The sequence below is a fragment of the Austrofundulus limnaeus genome, unplaced genomic scaffold, assembly GCF_001266775.1.
Source record: "Austrofundulus limnaeus strain Quisiro unplaced genomic scaffold, Austrofundulus_limnaeus-1.0 Scaffold50, whole genome shotgun sequence".
NCBI lineage: Eukaryota > Metazoa > Chordata > Actinopteri > Cyprinodontiformes > Rivulidae > Austrofundulus > Austrofundulus limnaeus.
In genome coordinates this window covers 1,082,949-1,101,019 of record NW_013952452.1, presented here as the reverse complement: position 1 = coordinate 1,101,019, position 18,071 = coordinate 1,082,949, and the positions used below count along the sequence as shown (strand labels likewise).

At 41.8% G+C, this 18,071-nt stretch overlaps 1 protein-coding gene and 1 long non-coding RNA gene across 5 annotated transcripts in view; one reads left to right on the top strand and one right to left on the bottom strand.

Annotated features, from left to right (window-relative positions):
• Positions 1–13,055, bottom strand: part of LOC106517565 (uncharacterized) — a 22,789-nt gene extending 9,734 nt beyond the window's left edge. The window contains exon 1 of the long non-coding RNA XR_001310223.1: positions 11,888–13,055. This is a non-coding gene — a long non-coding RNA (uncharacterized LOC106517565). The remainder of the gene's footprint in view (positions 1–11,887) is intronic.
• Positions 1–18,071, top strand: part of zfhx4 (zinc finger homeobox 4) — an 89,362-nt gene that overhangs the window by 16,814 nt on the left and 54,477 nt on the right. For 3 of the 4 annotated variants that reach the window (XM_014008471.1, XM_014008469.1, XM_014008472.1), the window contains exons 2-5: positions 7,755–10,287; positions 10,436–10,648; positions 11,063–11,357; positions 13,113–13,654. In XM_014008471.1, the coding sequence (XP_013863925.1) occupies positions 7,801–10,287; positions 10,436–10,648; positions 11,063–11,357; positions 13,113–13,654 (3,537 nt within the window). In that variant the 5' untranslated portion in view covers positions 7,755–7,800. Of the gene's footprint in view, positions 1–3,973; positions 4,581–7,754; positions 10,288–10,435; positions 10,649–11,062; positions 11,358–13,112; positions 13,655–18,071 lie in introns of those variants that run through there. The other variant, XM_014008470.1, reaches the window with a different exon arrangement.

The following is an 18,071-nucleotide window of genomic DNA, read 5'->3' as shown; positions in this document are numbered from 1 at the left end:
TGTGTGTGTGTGTGTGTGTGTGTGTGTGTGTGTGTGTGTGTGTGTGTTGCAAATTGCTTAGGAGTCTGTAAATAAAATTACATTCTTTGCTAATTGAGTTAAACTGCTCTTTCTGGTGATGTGGTAAAAAAGATGAAAGAGACTTGCATGATTTTTTGGGGTTTGGGTTGTGTGAAAACCTTATATGAGCAAATATATGTGTGTAGAGGTGATACTGAACTAATTCTTTGCACACTCAGGTGGTAATCAACAGGGGCACTGTGTGGAATCTGTTGAAAATGCTGTCCTCAAATATAAGTTTAGCAAAAAGTTGCCAACTTAGCCGTGCGAAGTACTTAAAAAAGTCTGCATTTGCAGTGTGCGTCGTCTGTAACAGGGCACCACTTRCTACAAGGAAGGGCCCAAAAAGAACGCGACAGTAGCCTGGACCAGTGATTCTCTCCAAGGTTAACCAATATGGGGAACTGAATTTCTCACATCACCGGTACCAGAGTGACTGYAGCCGCGACTGGCAGCAGGACCCTCTTCCTGCAGTTGGTGTATCCTCAGTTATTTCCATAACGTGAAAAAAATTGCATTTCTTTCTCTACGTCTCCAGACAGCATGTAACATCACCAGAACTAGTTGATGACAGAATAATTACAACTTTCCCGATAGTAGCAACGCATTCCTGATAACTTCTCTCCATTTTCCTGAGATGTGACTTTTACTTCCTGTTTACTACACGCATGCGTCTGACGTAACTAATTCGCTTCAAGCCAGTTGATGGAAACACGCCAGATTCGCATTTATTCGTTCTTTCCTTTTTGAGAAATTTTAAGAATTTGCTCAAAATTCGAATTAGAATTGGATGGAAACACGGCTAGTTTGGTAGCTGGGGGAGGGGAGATAAAGTGGGGTTGGAGGGGGTTCGTACCAGATGTTGGGGTGATGGAGAGAAAATAAAAAGAGGAGAGATAAATAAGGAGAACGAGCAGACAGGTTGTGCTGCGATGGAGAAACACAGCGAGAATCCGAAGGAGACGGAGTGTCATCCTCTGTTCCCCTTTGCCCTCCTTCCTCTCTTTCACCCAGCCTCTGAATGCTAATGACTCCTCTGACCCCCACCCCGGTCCACCCCCACACCCCCACCTTCAACATGCACACACATATATCCTTCCCATGGACACTGGCACATTGTTTGCAGTAGTGCCTCCATTCTTTCAAACTTAATTACCTTCTTGCCTTTTGTGGTGTCAGGGGCTGGAAGTTTTGCTCCCTGGCAGTGGAGGTGGTCACACATTCTCTAACGCTGCGACTGGAGGGGGGGCATGAAAGTAAAAACGATGAGTGCAGAGCGCTGATGTTCTCCCATCGTGCTCCTCCTGAAATGGTTTCAGTAACCCGCCATGGACGTGCACACAGCTGTGCACGGTTGTAATAGTCAGGACATAAGCTGCCCTTTGTTTGTGTGGTTCATTTCCAATCAACCCTAATTAACTCGAGAGTGTTTCCAGATTGTCGGCAAAAGAAAAATCCCCACTTTTTTCACTCTCTCCAGTCTTTGCTGTTTTGAGTTTGAGCAAGAGGAGGGAGAGGGGGAAAAAAATCGTAGGCATTAGCTATGTAGATTGGCTTTCCCCTTTGATGCCGGAAAAAATCTTTAGCAAGGGCAGTAAGTGGGGACTGTGACCCAGCAGCGTCTGACTGTTTATTTTCATGTTTCAGTTTGAATTTAGTTTGAAGTATTACGTCTTCAAAGGCGCGAGGCTTGCGCGTATATTTAAACTGGACTCTGTAAGCCCCAAGTCCATTTGTAAGAACGTTAAATCCAGTCAAAGTTGTCTTTAATCCATTAAACTTTGTCTCTGTGAAGCTGTACAAGCAGCGTATAAACACTGACACTGACCCAGGGTAAACATGCTAYGCAAGTGTCACAATGAAAAATCTGTGGAACTAAATTTAACTTGGCTGTAAAGTCAATTGAAATCTTTAGAGTGAGTTCGGTGGAGCAGTTTTGGTTGAAATGAAGCCAGAGACCTCTGTAATCTGACCCAGGATCAGACTTTAGAACCCATGGGTTGTTCTTTGTAAGAGAAGAAAAAAAGTAACATGACCTCTGGGTTCATATTTTCTTCTCATCTAGTCAAGTTTGCATATGTTTGCATACAACTCAATAGAGGTTTTGCTGTCCTAGAACTCTTTCACCTCAGTTTTTTATCAGTAACTCTGTTTTTTTTAATCAACAATACAATATCATGTGTGAGCCTGAGGGGAGTTGGGTGTAATGTTACTTGAGCAACCAATTTACTTGTCATCAACCTGAGGGATAGAACCTGCATACCTGGTCTTAAAAAAGAGGAAAAAATGCTTCTTCTGTCCTCTACATTTTTCTTCTAACCCCTTTTCTCTAAACCTTCTCGTGTKTCTTTTGCCTTTTTCTCTACAATCCGCTATCATTGATCGCTCAAAGAATAATTTGGATTTTGATTTTCTCAAAAAAGGCATTTTAGCAGTGAGGGTAATTTGTCGAACAAGATTCCTGTTGAATGACGTGGCGCTCTAGGTGTCTGGGCTTTGCCGTGCAGTAATGATAAGGTGTCTTTTGGTAATGAAGGCCTTTGCTTACAAGCTAGACATAAGGAACAGGACAGGCGGACAGAAAAGGGTGTGAGGGGCACTGTTGAGATCCACTGAAACTTGTGTCTAATATTACACCTCCAGGCGTCAAACGGGGGCTGCATTAAAACCTTTTATGCGTAAGAAGTAAAGGAGACAAAAAAAAGTTGGTCACGCAACTCCTCTCCCATCTCATCCTTTAGGAGTTTTTTTTCTCTCTTCACTTGTTTTTAAAGCTTTAAACCAAAAACATTAGGCCTTCCTCTGTGATTGTGTGCACATGTGCATATGTGTTTGTGCATTAGTGCTCTTTGATGGATGCTGAAGCTTCTCCTGCTTTACGAGGAAGGAGATAATTCCCCTTTGCTTTCATTCACTTCGTCTTTCATCTCTTCATTTTTTTTTTTTTTTTTTTGCACGGCAACAAATAAACAAGTCTAATTAGACTAGAGTAGGCCTATTCATGGCCCTGACAGTGGGAGATGGATGCAGGGGCTTTCACACAGTCGTTCTCCTTTGTTTTTGGCTAACGCTTGGTGACATTTTGATAGAAGATTTGGTGTTAGACAAAGGGGCCACATGCCAGGAGAGAGCTGACCTTCTAGAAGACCTGAAGGTGTGGACACAGTAGTTTCACACTGACCACTGACTTTGACATCTAGAAACATAGGATAACAAACATTCAGTTTATTTTTACTGGCCATTAGTTGTGCTCACATATTCCTCCACATAGTTTAAAAAGTTTAAAGAAAAATGAGCATTTTAAAACTTAGTCGACCACATAAGAGATCAAGATAGTGTTTACAAATGCTGTAAATAATCATTGCAGTATTAATAGTTCTGCTGCCCTTGCATTAAAATGTCAGACAGTTGGTGTTGAGGAATTTGAACCCAACAGATCCCAGTGTAAACAAAGTCGGCAGTGTGGCGACACTGCAATTACAGGTTTGAAATATAACAGGCTGCAACTTCGGCTAATGCTCAATAGTCTGAAAATACAAAAACAAAGCAGGAGACTCTGGCATCGCCACCAGTTTTATAGTTCGAGTCTGAACTGTTTGCATGTTGTAAAGTTTTACGTTGTGGTCAGCACATAAATTTCACGCAGATACCTCCCCCCCCCCAAAAAAAAAACACGAATGTGTTCCTATCAAATGTGTAACTGTCAAGCAATGCTTTTCTCTTGTAGTAAATTCTTCATAATCTCTTTTTATTTCCCAGTTTGTCCAAGATACATACATTTCAATTTGATGATGAAACATAATAATTTTGATTAAAAAAAGATACATATGGGTAAAAAACAAAATCCCCTCCTATTCGTTTCTCTGGGATCTRCTGAAAAGCAGATGGAAGGATAGTTGACGGAGAGCAAAGGGGCGGGCGGAGAAAAACAAAAGTCTAAGGAGTCTCTTAGCCCCTTTCACCCATCAGAACTTGCAGGGTCCAAAGCAGGCATTCCTGGGCTATTATTTGCCTCTCACTGGATCTGATCTGCCACTTTAATTACCTTAATGTTATGTGTGTCCGTTTCTGTCCGTGCGTGTTTGTGTGTGGGTGTGTGTTTGTCAGCCTGTGTCCATGTGCATACGTGTGAAAGCAAAGGGGGACATGCTTAATTAAAAAACAGAGGTAGGAGCAGCTCAGGCCACCTCTTTTGTTCTCCTGTTAAAAGAAGGGAACTGTTTCTGCAGTGTGGAAAACCCTTCATTGTTAGTTTCTCTCTATGTATCTGTCTGTCTATTTCACTCGTACAAATGAAAGTAGTCTGGTTGGTTAGCAGAGCRGAGGAAGCCAGTGGGGGAGAGAAACTGGAATGTTTTTTAGCTAGTAGTAATATGATCTGCCTTAAAAGAAAGACAAGTGGGCACCACTGCTGAGAGAGGTGTGAAACCATGGAGATGGAGCAAAACAAAAAAGAAGAATGGACTGACTGCAAGTTGCTGTGTATTACTGCATACATTGGTCGGACGAGAGAGTTGAGTGTAAGCAAAACAGATGTCTTTAACATCAAGCATTTATAACAATATATTGTTCGGCTGGAGGCAAGAGTAATGGGTTCAATTATCATCAAAGGGAACAAAATAACGGACAGTTATGTTATTGTTGGCAGGCAGCACACATGTAAACAGCTCTTAACCTGTTAGCATTAGCGGGGACGATGTGTCAGTGCCAAGTGTTTAACACACTGGCTTAACCATGAGACATAATTCCATTCTTAAAGAGATGCTTAATTCATAAACCACAGTGTTTTATGTCCAAGCTACAATTCAAAAGGGTTGCTCCCCAATGAAATAAGCAGCGAAATGACACCACTGACAAGTAGTAAATCCTGTCGCATGCGCCGCATTAGCCCTCAGACCCATTTGCTTCTGAGCAGCTTTACCCACAGAATCACACAGGCCTTTGGAAAAAGAGCAAATGAGTAAAATATTAAGACTTTTCTTTATATATGTTAAACTGCAGAGAGAAGTGCAGTATATTCACTTTGATATCATGTCAMTGTTACAATTGTAGTGACAATTTGAACAAGACTAAATTCATTTCTATTCGTTGCTTCTACATTTGCAACAGAAACCATGCAGCAGTGTTTAAAATGAACATGCATACATTAAAAGGGTGGTGGGGGGGGAGTCTGGAAAAAGTTTCTCTGTGTGTGTGATTGCTATACATTCCTATGGCATGACTCCTTTTTCCTGTTTCATCTTCTCATTTTAGAATGCAAGACTAATTGCTGCTAATGTTTGTGCAATTACAATTAGTGATAACATGAAAACACATGCTTGCATGTAGAGGTGTGTACTGCAGAGGAACACAGCTGTTATCTCTAAGATGGTTGTCTTAAGGTCAAACAACAGAAGTTAAAAAAATAAGCACTTTTTGAAAATACATTCATGATCAGGTATTTGTGAAAATGACCTCTAGACCCATGATTTAATTCTAGATTGATGGACTATAGGTTCCTACGCAAAAAAAAACAAAAAAAAAAAAACAGATTTTATCATGCACATGTCATACATTTGCTTCCTACCTATTTCCTCCAACTGATAAGTACAAAAATTCATTTTCTTCTCTTTGTGATTTTTTTAAATCTCATGAATACACATGAATGAGACACAGAAAACTTAATTTCTCTCTTTTTTATCTATTACCAGTCCCATGGAATCATCCCTGGGATTTATCAGATTAATCCTGATTGCAGCTCATGCACACACACGCACCATCAAAACGCACACTCAGTTTTTGATTTCATTTCTTACGCTTTCACTGTCCCTCCCACCAGCTTTGTTTAACCCTGGAGTGTTGTGGATTAATCCTCTAATTGCTTTGTAGCTTTGTTGTGAGTAAAAGGCAGTGCAGAAAAGCGAGAGAATTAAGCAGCAGGTGGATTGGGTTAAAGGTTAACATGACTCTTTATAGCTTTCTTTTAATGTTAGTTCATTGACACGCAGGCATCTGAAAGGAGCAAGCACTGTATCATGTGAAGAGACTTTGGCATGTACAAGTTGTTCTCATTTGTTGCATTTTGCTGCGCACGAATGTGTTTCTTTAAAATAGCTATTGCACTTTGGCTCTCAGGCTTTTAGAACAACAAATGCCTATGAATGCATCTTAACAATATTTTCTAATAGGGGTTTGTGGACTTTGGGGGATATATAGGCTGTGCCTGTTCATGGGTGCCTTAGCTATTGTACCTTATTGTGAAAACTCAACAGATAGAGGCAGAGGGGCTGAAAGATGGGCTGCCACTCAGGATTGATAACACCTCACTGGTATTCCAAACACTGTTCCTCACTGAAGCTAGCTTATTCTATTTTGTTTACTCTGCTACTTGAAACAAAGTTAACAAAACAAAATTTAGACTTTCTTTTTATTTATTACCATAACCCACAACTTATTTTTCTTCTGTAGTTTGATGGACCATCAATAAAAGGATTTCATTTCTTTTGTGCATACATTATTATACACGAATAAAGTCTTTTAAAGGGATCCACGATTAGTTGTAGCATTATTTTATTTTATAAACATTTATTTTAACTGTAAAATAAAGACTAAAAATACTGTAGGCTGTTTAGTTTTGTAATTTTTTTTAAATACATTTTAACATGGACGGGGCCATTTTATTTACACACAAAGCATTCTGGGTAAATGATGATGTGGATAGGTCATCTGTGTGAGAGAGCTATATCCACCCTGAGGGTTAATCTTGGACAATATCTGATGATCGACTCTTTTAAATGAAACCAGAGARCGTTGACAGAGAGGAGAAGGTAGAAATGACTCAGCCTGGAACTGAAAATATGGATGGAGGACAACAGAGCTGCTTCATGGAAGAAGAACCTCAACTTAGCCTGTTAGCATTCACGCTAGTACCGACGCTATATTGCCTTATATGTATTAGCTCGGCGCTAGCGCGACAAACTAACAAGCTAAACTGAGGTACTCCATCCATATTAACCTTCAGCGTGGATATAGCTCGCTAGCAGCCTCAAACCAAGGACCTATCAACGTCATCATTTACCCAGAATGCTTTGCATGTAAATAAGATGACCCGTCCTTGTAATATATTTTTAACTTTTAGTTAAAAAATTATAAAAAGTAAACAGCCTACAGTATTTTTACAGTCTTTATTTTACCGTTAAAATATATGTTTATCAAATAAAGTCTAATGTTACAACTAATCATGGATCCCTTTAACATAGGGCCATAATGAAATGTTACTGAAATTCCTAAAAATTAATAAAAAACAACATTTTTATTCAAAACAACATTTTGATTATGATAGTTGTGCAACAGTAATGCAAAAACAATGTGTTACAATCTTTAATCGCTTAACATTCCAAAGACCAATGTACAGGAGTTTTTTGAAGTTAAATTATTATTATTATTATTATTATTATTATTATTATTATTATTTCTACTGTACTTGCTTTTGTTTGGCATCTGAAAAATAACAGAGCTTGCCATACTTAAAATGTCTTTTAGATAAATTCAGTGTTTCATATAACACGGGTAAGGGTTTATGTTGGTGGGAATTAATAGGAATGAATTAGAATAATTAGCATTATTTCAGAATTAGCTTTCATTCTGTTGTTAAACCCTATTCTCTAAAATTAACCATTTATGCCTCTCTCTCTTKCTCTCTTTCTTTTATTCAGGTCCCTACTGGGCTGGATGAGATGAGATCCCTATGTAGTGGTCATCATGGCAACTTGTGACTCTCCCCCCATGGTGTCGTCACGGCAGCAGGAATATGGTGGCCAGAGGTTGGATGCTGCTGCTGAGGACAACTCTGTTGTCTCCATGGAGTCTAGTGTCACAAATGGCAACAACAGCCAGTCATTGCCTGCTGCCATTGGAGAGCCAGAGAATGGCCTCGGAGGGCCTGTTTTAAGCCCGCTTAGGTCCACTACCACCCCCACCACTGTCAGTGCAACCATCGACCCTGTAACTGAGCAGTGTCGAAGAGAAAGCTTTACTACCAGTAACAAAGGGAATGTTACTGGGACTTTGCCAGGAGTAGGAGGAGGAGCAGCTTTGGGTTCGGACTGTTCTGCCCCTGCCACATCTCCTGTGGCACCGGCAAAGGAGATCCCCTGCAACGAATGTTCTAAATCCTTCTCCAGTTTACAAAAATATATGGAGCACCACTGCCCTAATGCCCGCCTGCCTATCGCTGGAGATCACGAGGAAGATGAGGAGGTTGAAGGGATGATAGGGGAGGAGAGTGAGGATGAAGGAGATCGTGAGGTGGGTGCTGCAGAAGTAGGAGATGTGAACAGTGAGATGGAGATGGAGGAGGATAGTGATGTGGAGAACCTATGTGGCGAGATCATCTACCAGCCCGATGGCTCTGCCTTTATCCTGGAGGACTCCAAAGAGCAGCGTGGTAACCAGGGGGGGCTCTCAGGGGCTCTTCAATTCAGGGGCCTGCTGTCCCCCCAGACCTTCCCCAATACACTGGGCAACAGTGGTCAAAGTGGCCTGAGCCCAGGTGGCGAACGGTTGGAGCATCCCGCTGCACCCATGTCCTTCTACCCCCAGATCATCAACACCTTCCACATCGCCTCATCCCTTGGGAGTAAATCCCTCACGGCCGACCACCCCTCCTTCCCAAATACCTCAGTGGGAGGGCTGGCGGGCGCTGGTCCTGTGTTGCACAGTTTTCGTGTTTATGACCTCCGCCATAAGAATGACAAGGACTATCTGACGGCGGATGGTGCAGCCAAAAACTCCTGTGTGTCCAAAGATGTCCCCAACAATGTGGACTTGTCCAAGTTTGAGGGCTGTGTGCCCGATGGGCGGCGGAAGCCTGTGCTGATGTGTTTCCTGTGCAAGCTGTCTTTTGGCTACAGCCGTTCCTTCGTGACACATGCTGTTCATGACCACCGTATGACCCTGAATGAGCAGGAACAGAAGCTACTGAGCAACAAGCATGTYTCTGCCATCATCCAGGGCATCGGGAAGGACAAAGAACCTCTTATAAGCTTTCTGGAACCAAAAAAACCCCAAAACGCTGTGCTACCCCATTTTCCCTCACCTGCCAACTTCCTAGGGCCAGACACGGGGCTCCGAGGCTTGTGGAATGCTTTCCACAGTAGTGGGGAGAATGCAGATTCTCTTCAGGCAGGCTTTGCCTTCTTGAAGGGCAGTGCCAGCAGCTCCTCTTCTGACCAAAACCCCAGAACCCAAATCATGCCAAAGGCTGAGACCAACCCAAACCTCGGGGGAGGGGCTGGTGCCCACAGAACCCCCAGTGGGAGTTCTGCTGTTGCTGCTGTTGGTGGCAGCCTAGAAAGTCTGAACTCTGATAGTGACTGCAAAGGCCACGTTAGGGACACATGCACTTTGCAACCCAATGGGCTGGACCTGAGCCAGTACCCGTCCATTAAGCGGGAACCCAGTACAGTGGGAGAAGAAAATCCAGAACAGGACGAGGACACTTATTCAATTTGTGGAGGGGCAGAGATGGAGGCAAATGAGGAGGAGGAACAGGCCATGAATATGGCAGTGACAAGCCAGCGAGTTGACTGCACCAGTAGCAAAGATTTCCCTCTCTTAAACCAAAGTATTTCCCCCATTTCCAACAGTGTGCTTAAGTTAAACAGTGACAGCAAAGGCCCTGCATCCACCTCCTCTTCCTCCCTGCCTATGTCTGARAAGCTGGAGATGGAGAAGAGCCTCTTATCCAATGCCCTGGCAGCTGCCAGAGAGAGGGAAAGCAGCAATGATTCTACAAGTGAAGGCCTGATTGGACGCGGTGGAACATCACCATCCTCCAACCCGATTGACATGATAATGATGCGCAGAGATGATGAGAGTCCTGGACCTCTACATCAAAACGCAGGAAATCCTAGTACACCTGGAACTCCAGGAACCCCGGGCACTCCTGGACCAGGTGAAGGATCCCCGGGCAGTGGGGTGGAGTGCCCCAAATGCGACACGGTCCTGGGATCATCACGGTCTCTAGGAGGGCACATGACAATGATGCATTCACGTAACTCATGCAAGACGCTAAAGTGTCCAAAGTGTAACTGGCACTACAAGTACCAGCAAACACTGGACGCTCATATGAAGGAAAAACACCCCGAATCTGGTGGATCATGTGTATACTGCCGTACAGGACAGCCGCACCCTCGTTTAGCTAGAGGCGAAAGCTATACCTGTGGATACAAGCCTTTCCGCTGTGAGGTCTGTCCACTGTTTATTTTTTATCTTCTTGGATAACTGTTTGTCTTTTTTTCCRTATCTCTTTTTAGTTAGTTAAAATGAATGAATGCTTTTGTTTACCAAATGTTATTATTTGTTATTATTTTGTCTAATAATCTTTCTCTTTTAGGTATGCAATTATTCAACCACCACCAAAGGAAACCTTAGCATCCACATGCAGTCGGACAAGCATTTGAATAATGTGCAAACACTCCAGAATGGTGGCACTGAGGCACAATACAACCATAACCATGCCAACCCTGTGCCCAGTGCAAGCCTTGGTGGAAACTGTGGTGCACCCTCTCCCTCCAAGCCAAAACAGAAACCCACTTGGCGTTGTGAGGTAATGAAAGAGACAAAACATTATTCTAGCACAGTGGTAATAACATACCAATTAGTTCATTGGACTGACTGCACAATGAGGCAGTTATCTCCCTGTGCGTCAGAGTCTGTTTATTTTTTTTTCTTAGAAAGATCATCTGACTCCTGGTATAAAAAAGAATATCTTATACATTCTGCCAATATTGTGCAGTTATTATAACATTCATTGCAAATGTAGCTTTTTGGCCCTATTATGTCAGTATGTCAGCATTTTGTTGATTTATGACTTACTTTTTTATTGTTTTTGTTGCTGATGCACTCATGCTTATTTTTATTTTAATTTATTATTAGTTTGAAAAAAAAAGCTTGTGTAATATGTGGCTGAGTGGCTCACACAGTTTTCAAACATAGTTTGACACCCATCTTTCTTTTTTAGGTGTGCGACTACGAGACCAACGTTGCACGGAACCTACGAATCCATATGACCAGCGAGAAGCACATGCACAATATGATGCTGCTGCAGCAGAACATGAAACAGATCCAGCACAGCCTCCATCTGGGCCTGGCCCCAGCAGAGGCRGAGTTGTACCAGTACTACCTGGCTCAAAACATGGGCCTGGCAGGAGTAAAACTGGAGAACCCGGCTGGCAATGGTGGGCCAGATGCTCAGATGATGATTAACCCCTTTCAGTTAGATCCTGCAACCGCTGCTGCTCTCGGATCGAGCCTAGGTAAATACTAGATTTAACATGTAAAACAAAACTAGGCATGCATAACTCATAGATTTTACACTTGTGAATTAAAAAGCTTGAAAAAGGCTTTTTTTGTTGCCCCAYAACTTGTAATTCAGTTTTCTTTGGTTCATTTTTTTTAACATGGCCAGTTTTATTTCATTTATCTGATGCCATCTAGGTGTTCTTTATATCTTTGTGTTTCCTTTGTTCCTCTTCATCTTTATCTATGCCCTCTCACCTTCTTGTTTTCTGCTTCCATCATTTTTTTTTGCCTTGGCCCCCTACCCTTGCGCTTCTCTCTTTTACTCTCGCTCTTATCTCTGCTCTCATATGGTTCCTCTGTCATTGTCTCTTTTCTCTGACCCCTCTCACTGATTAAAAAATGATTATGAGATGCCACATGAGAATTATTCCTAATCTTTCATTTGTAATTTTCTTAAGTCAGCTTAATCCTCCCCCCACCTCCACACCACAACCACCATCACCTCATTGCACGTATATACACACACACACACACACACACACACACACACAGTAACAAACCTTCACTCGTGCTGGAGAGAACACAGAAATATACGCACACACATGCACATCCTCTCAAACAGCAGGAAGCGGATTCCCGTAGGAGTGAGAGAGATTTAACAATGACCCTGCAGAGCTGCACACCCACTCCCTCCTCTAGTGTGGAGGTCACAGCCCAGCTAGCAGATGTACTCTCAGTGAATTACACTGATAACTCACAGCTCCCCATAGTGAGCACAGATGTGCATAGGTTGGAATAGTGTGAGTGGGAAACTAATTTACAGTCAAACTTATATTTACAGACCTTGAAGGATTAGGAGCCACAGTATACACACATTAATGTTCTTGATGCAACTTTCTATACATCCCCACTGTATATAATTAGGAGCGTGCTTATTATTTTTTCCACATGCAGTCAGTTATGTCTAGTTTTAATTGTTTAAAAATGATCCTGAATTGGGAAAATTATCATGTACAATAGTGAACCAGATGATGTGTTTGCCTCAGTGCGTTCTGTGTTGTGATAATATCTTGGGGGAAAAAAAAGATTAGCTTTGGTAACATGGACAGAGGGACAATGATGGGATCAAATGAGAGAGTTAATTACATTTGCATGAATGGTAGATCTGATTTTTTTTGTTCTAGGTTTGGTGGGCAGAAGAGAAGGAATGCATGTGTAATGCATTGATCAGCTTTTCAGATCTGTGTGCGGGTGCGAAAAGAAGCCTAGAGCCCTAAAACCATTGTGCCACTATTGCTGAGAGCAGTAATTAAAGCTACCTGATGAGCGAGTTAGCAGTTGAAAAGGATGATTGTAATTGATCCTGATTCAATCCTATTAAGGTTTTTTATAGACAAGATTTTGTAAGTAGACTTTGTGAGGCTTTATTTTATCAAGTCCTTTTGTGTGAGTGAGAGACAATTCTTTTTTTCCCTAAGTTTAATAAAAAACTGCCTTTTCCTCTTCTCTCAATCCTTAATCATCCCAYACCCATGGAAGTTGTTCATTTTCACCACATCCATGTGTTTTGCTCATTATTGCTTTTTTATCTTTGTGTTTACTGTCCTACCTGTGATCCACGCTGCCTACCTTTTGTCTGACTTTTCTGTTTTTTTTTCTTTTCACATGAATACTGCTCAATTTTTTAGATTTAGCCTTTTTAATTTTTAATTTTTTTTTTCCATTTCAATTCAGCTGTCTAACCTRTATTTTTACTCATTTCTTTATAGTGAATAATGACCTATCAGCAGAGTTGCGTCTTGCCAGCGGCCAGCTGATAGCAGATGATCTATCCCTGGTATCTTCAGGTGGAATGGGGGGCATGTCTTCATCAGACCCCTCCCTCTCCTCCTTGTCACCACCTATCAGCGACCCCTCGCTGCGCCTCTACCAGTGTGCCGTGTGCAACTGCTACTCCACCGACAGCCTAGAGGCTCTCAACACGCACATCAATGCCGAGCGCTCCCTGCCCGAGGAAGAGTGGCGCTGCGTGGTGGGCGACGTCTACCAGTGCAAGCTCTGCAGCTACAACACTCAGCTCAAGGCCAACTTTCAGCTGCACTGCAAGACAGACAAGCACATGCAGAAGCACCAGCTGGTGGCCCACATCAAGGAGGGAGGCAAGGCCAACCAGTGGAGATTAAAGTGCGTGGCCATTGGCAACCCTGTGCACCTCAAGTGCAACGCCTGTGACTACTACAGCAACAGCGTGGATAAACTGAGACTACATGCTACCAACCAGAGGCACGAGTCCGCCATCCGCCTCTACAAGGTAAAAACAAAAATTGCTTGAGATGTGCTAATTGTGTCCTAGAAGATAAATAATAGTGATGATACTAATAAAGCAGTTTTGAAACATGTAACGATAAGGATAAATGTGTATCAAAAGATATTTGAATAAGAAAAAAAATGCTTTTTGATACTGCAAGGATACATGAAAAAGGCATGCATATTTTTGTTTATTTTTAAGATTTCATTTCATCCCCTTAAGTGCAGCACCACACAGACAGAAAGTTCCCATGAGAATGGAATGACAAAAATAGAAAAGGTCACTGTGAAAGTACCATAGACGATCTTCATCCGATATGATTACATTTCCTGCTTATGAGCAGCTCAGCTGGCACTAATGTTTTTCCTGATCTCACACACACCGTGAACTATCGGGGAAGTATTTTACAATTTTGAATATCTTCTGTTGTCCTTTTAGTTTTTTCATTTAGCTATTGATAAAATAGATCAGATTGAAYGATGCAGTTGTTTTTGCTGGAGAATAGAACGATAAAGGTGAACTAATACTGTTCACGTTACACTTTGTATTTGGTCCCAACAAGTTTTTTCTATACTTTTGTGCCTCACATCAAAGATCAAACAGTAAAAGGGTTTACAAAAGCTATGTGTGTTTTTAGCTGTAAACTAACTTGCCATTTTTTGAGGATATATAATAATTTCACAATATCATTCTGTTTCTAACATTTAGTTTCAAGTTCTGACTGGATTAGGCTAATTTGCATTCTTGGGGATATCGAAAACCGTCTTAGCCAACTTAAACAGGATGTTCATATTAAGACTAGATTATTTCTTGATCTAGACTGAACCTGGCATTGGATGAGTTGGAGATGTTTTAGCTAGAGGGAAATAAAAAAAATCTTAGCAAACATGCTGCGTGTACATTTGACAACTTTACCTGAGGTCCTCGTKTATTGAATCAACATGATTAGTTGACTCAAATCAGAGTCTTTTCATTGTCAAAGGAAGACTTGAGAGCAGATCCACACGACTGTACACACTAGCCTGGCCCTTGCCTTCCTGCGCAGTTCCCCTCAATTCTAGTTTCCCTTCTCTGCTCCGTCTGGGACTTCTCCCATAGATAAGGATTTCTCTGGCAGATTTTTAGCCGAACCAATCTGAGAACAGAACGTCGATTTTCTGCACAGTGTCTGCTTGTAGTTTATTTTACCTGGGCCAATCAACAAACAGAAGGCGGAGTTTTGAACTTTGTTGATTTTCTGCACAGTGTCTGCTTGTAGTTTATTTTACCTGGGCCAATCAGCAAACAGAAGGCGGAGTTTTGAACGATGTCGATTTTCTGTGCAGTGGCTGCTAGTTAGTTTAGCTTACGGCACTGGAGGAAGTGAATGAAGCCAGTCCGTATTGATAAGGCTTCCAAATTAAATTAAATTTGTCTGACAAAGCAGCAGCTCTCATTTACAGTCGTCTTGTTGGGCTCAATACTTTTCTCCTCTCAGTAGGGTTGTTTACAGCACACGTGATTTCCGTTTAGCTTCTTAGCTTAGCCTCCTTCACAGCCACACACACACACACACACACACACACACACACACACACACACACACACAAACTTCAGGCCACGCCTCCAGCAAGAATCGCTTCTCTATATCCACGAGTCCAGACCCTCATACGAAGCAAAAGCAAAGTGAAGGATAAGGGTCTGGTTTTTACCAGGCTATGTACACTCATACAACCACTTGAGGATGCTGAGTCATTTTTGTGTAATTTTCTAGTATGAGCACTTTACCTATAAGTTACCAAGTTTGCACTACTAAACTTTAGCAGCCATTTAGTGATGTAAAAACCTATAATTATCAGTGTAATTGAATGTACCAATCRAAGAAGCTCTATTACCTGGACACAAATAAAGTTAAAAGGTCTAAATTTGCCTTTTTTTTGCTTTCAACAAAAGTTCAAGCTGTAACCCGAGTGTAGCCAAGGCAAGTGAGGGTCATCCCAATGTCCCCTGAGTGCACCCGATTATCCAGCCACCTACTCCACAAGCCTGAACAAATCTGTTCTACAGATGACGCTTTTAATGCCTCTGGCAGAAATTCCACTTTTTTTTACCCTCGGACATGTGGTGGTAAAGCAGCGAGAGAGGTGTGGAGAAACCATAGATGGGACTGAGGAAAGCAGAGGGGAAAAAAATCTTTATTTGACCGAAAAAATACAACCCACTCCTTTTATGTTTTGGCAGAGGTGAAAAGCACATGGGGATAGAGGTAGCTTGGCCGAGCGCATAAAAGATCCGAGTGTTGACGACTTTACCATCTGGCTTTTTTGGAAACAGAGAATATCTTTATGGCATGGGAAACCATTTGAAGACACAAACAAAAAGCATATTCAGGAAATTTTATGGTCGCTTTGTAGCGGCAATTGAGTACTTCTGAAGGGAATTGAGAGTTTGAAAGTGTCTTTTTTTTCCAGACTTTGAAACAGCAAAAGGGAAATGACATTAGCAGTTCATGGACATCACGTCTTCTGGTGTCCAAGGCACAGCAGGTGGCACAGGAACTCTCAGGCTTTGCATGGGAAAAACAGAGGTCTACATCTTGTTGCCTATTATAAAGGCAATGTAAGAAAACACTGCCTTTTGGAGTACTTTTACATCATATGTCTCATAATTCAGCTTTTAGATGAACTCAAAATGTGAGAACTTTACTTCTCATTAGTATTGTAGCTATAGTAAAATCCTCTAAAATAATGTTTATGATGGAATAAAATATGTTTCAGTGTAGAGTTTGTGTGCTATTACCCTTTGAGGTAAACTCTGCATTACGTAGTGCCTTAGCATAGTGTGCCCACAGCTGGCCTGGCTCATATTTAGCTTAGCATTGAATATAATGATGTATGGCTTTGTTATGATTTTAAATATCAAACAATGGCCTTTATACACATGGAGTTGGGAGTAAATCTGTCAGTGCCATTCACAAGTGCCGCCCGCATAAGTAGCGGATTGAGCTTGTATAAAACATGTGTTTGTGTGCATGTATCCCAGCAGAGCTTTGAGGTTAAGATCTTTGCTGTGCTTGCCCCTGGGTCATTGGGAGTTGAGAATGTTCATGGTCAATGTGGCACAGTCAAGGACCACACACACAAGGGGTGTCTCGGAGGTCATGGCACCTGTTTCTCAGATGGATGTTTAAATAAATCTTAGACTCACCTAAATCGTTGCTGGTCTGTTCAACTTTCCATCTGAATTTAACCAGAAAGGATTGTTTGGGGTCCATTGCACTTCTCCAAATCATCATGTTGACCACTTTTCTCACAATATCCTTTCAGTTAAGAACCTTGTAGTCTTCCTACATTTTATGACCAACATTGAGAAAAGAGGTTACTTTTAGTTAGATTGCACAGAAGAAAACTCATATATAAAACACCTCTGTCTTGCTGTCTCACTCTCTTTCACCACCTGTGTTTTAGCCAGTCTCTTTGTTTAGTCTCCGACTGTCTTTTATCCTATCTCCCGCTTTCTGCCTCACCCCTGGGGAGCAGCAGATAGGCCATCTCATTACCTATGATCCTCTTGGCAACACCATGGCTTGAAATCATGGGGTGGGGGAATTAAAACCAGGGGTTTAAATGGAGGAGGGAGAAAAGGGAGGAAACGAGGAACAGGAACGGGAGGCTGTTTTTTTTTTTTCAGTTACACTTTTATGTTTAATTTATCTCCATTATGTTTCCCTCTCTTTATTTCCTCTACCAATACCAATAAAGGAATATTTTTTTCTTTAATTATTCAATCTCTGACCCCCTTCCTCAAATTTAATTTTCGTCAATTCCTCTCAAATGGCTGCAGCTTTGCTAGCACATCTGTGATATTAGGTCCACCACTGCGCCTTGGCTATTAGCAAGGGTCAACTCTGCTCTCTCTCATTTAAAAATCAAATGGCCCAATATATATGCAGCCCAAATTATTGGACTGTCATTTGGACTTGTGTGATGGGGAAATGGACAGAAGATTGACTCCCATAGATTTGCATAAAATATCATTGTGCTGTTCCCTAGAATAGAATAGAACAGAGTCTGGGTCTATTTCAAATGCATGGCACCRTTTATGACACACATCCAGACACACCGATACACATAAATGCATATGTACACACAGAGGTGTGGTACTAAATACATTTATGGAGATGCACTCGAGACGAAATGTGGTTATCGGGTTACCATTTTCCACTTAAGTCCATGCACACTTGTACCAAACGCAGACTGTTAATAACAGCGCSCTTGTCTTACACTCTCAATCTTAAAGAGTTGCTATTCTCTTCAAAAAGGAATCTTCTCAGACACTTTACACCAGATGCTACTCGAATGCCAGATATAGGTTCTTGTCATGAAAATGTAAGATGTTGCCACGAGTTCAGCACTGTAAACCGGAGCAGACAAATTAATTA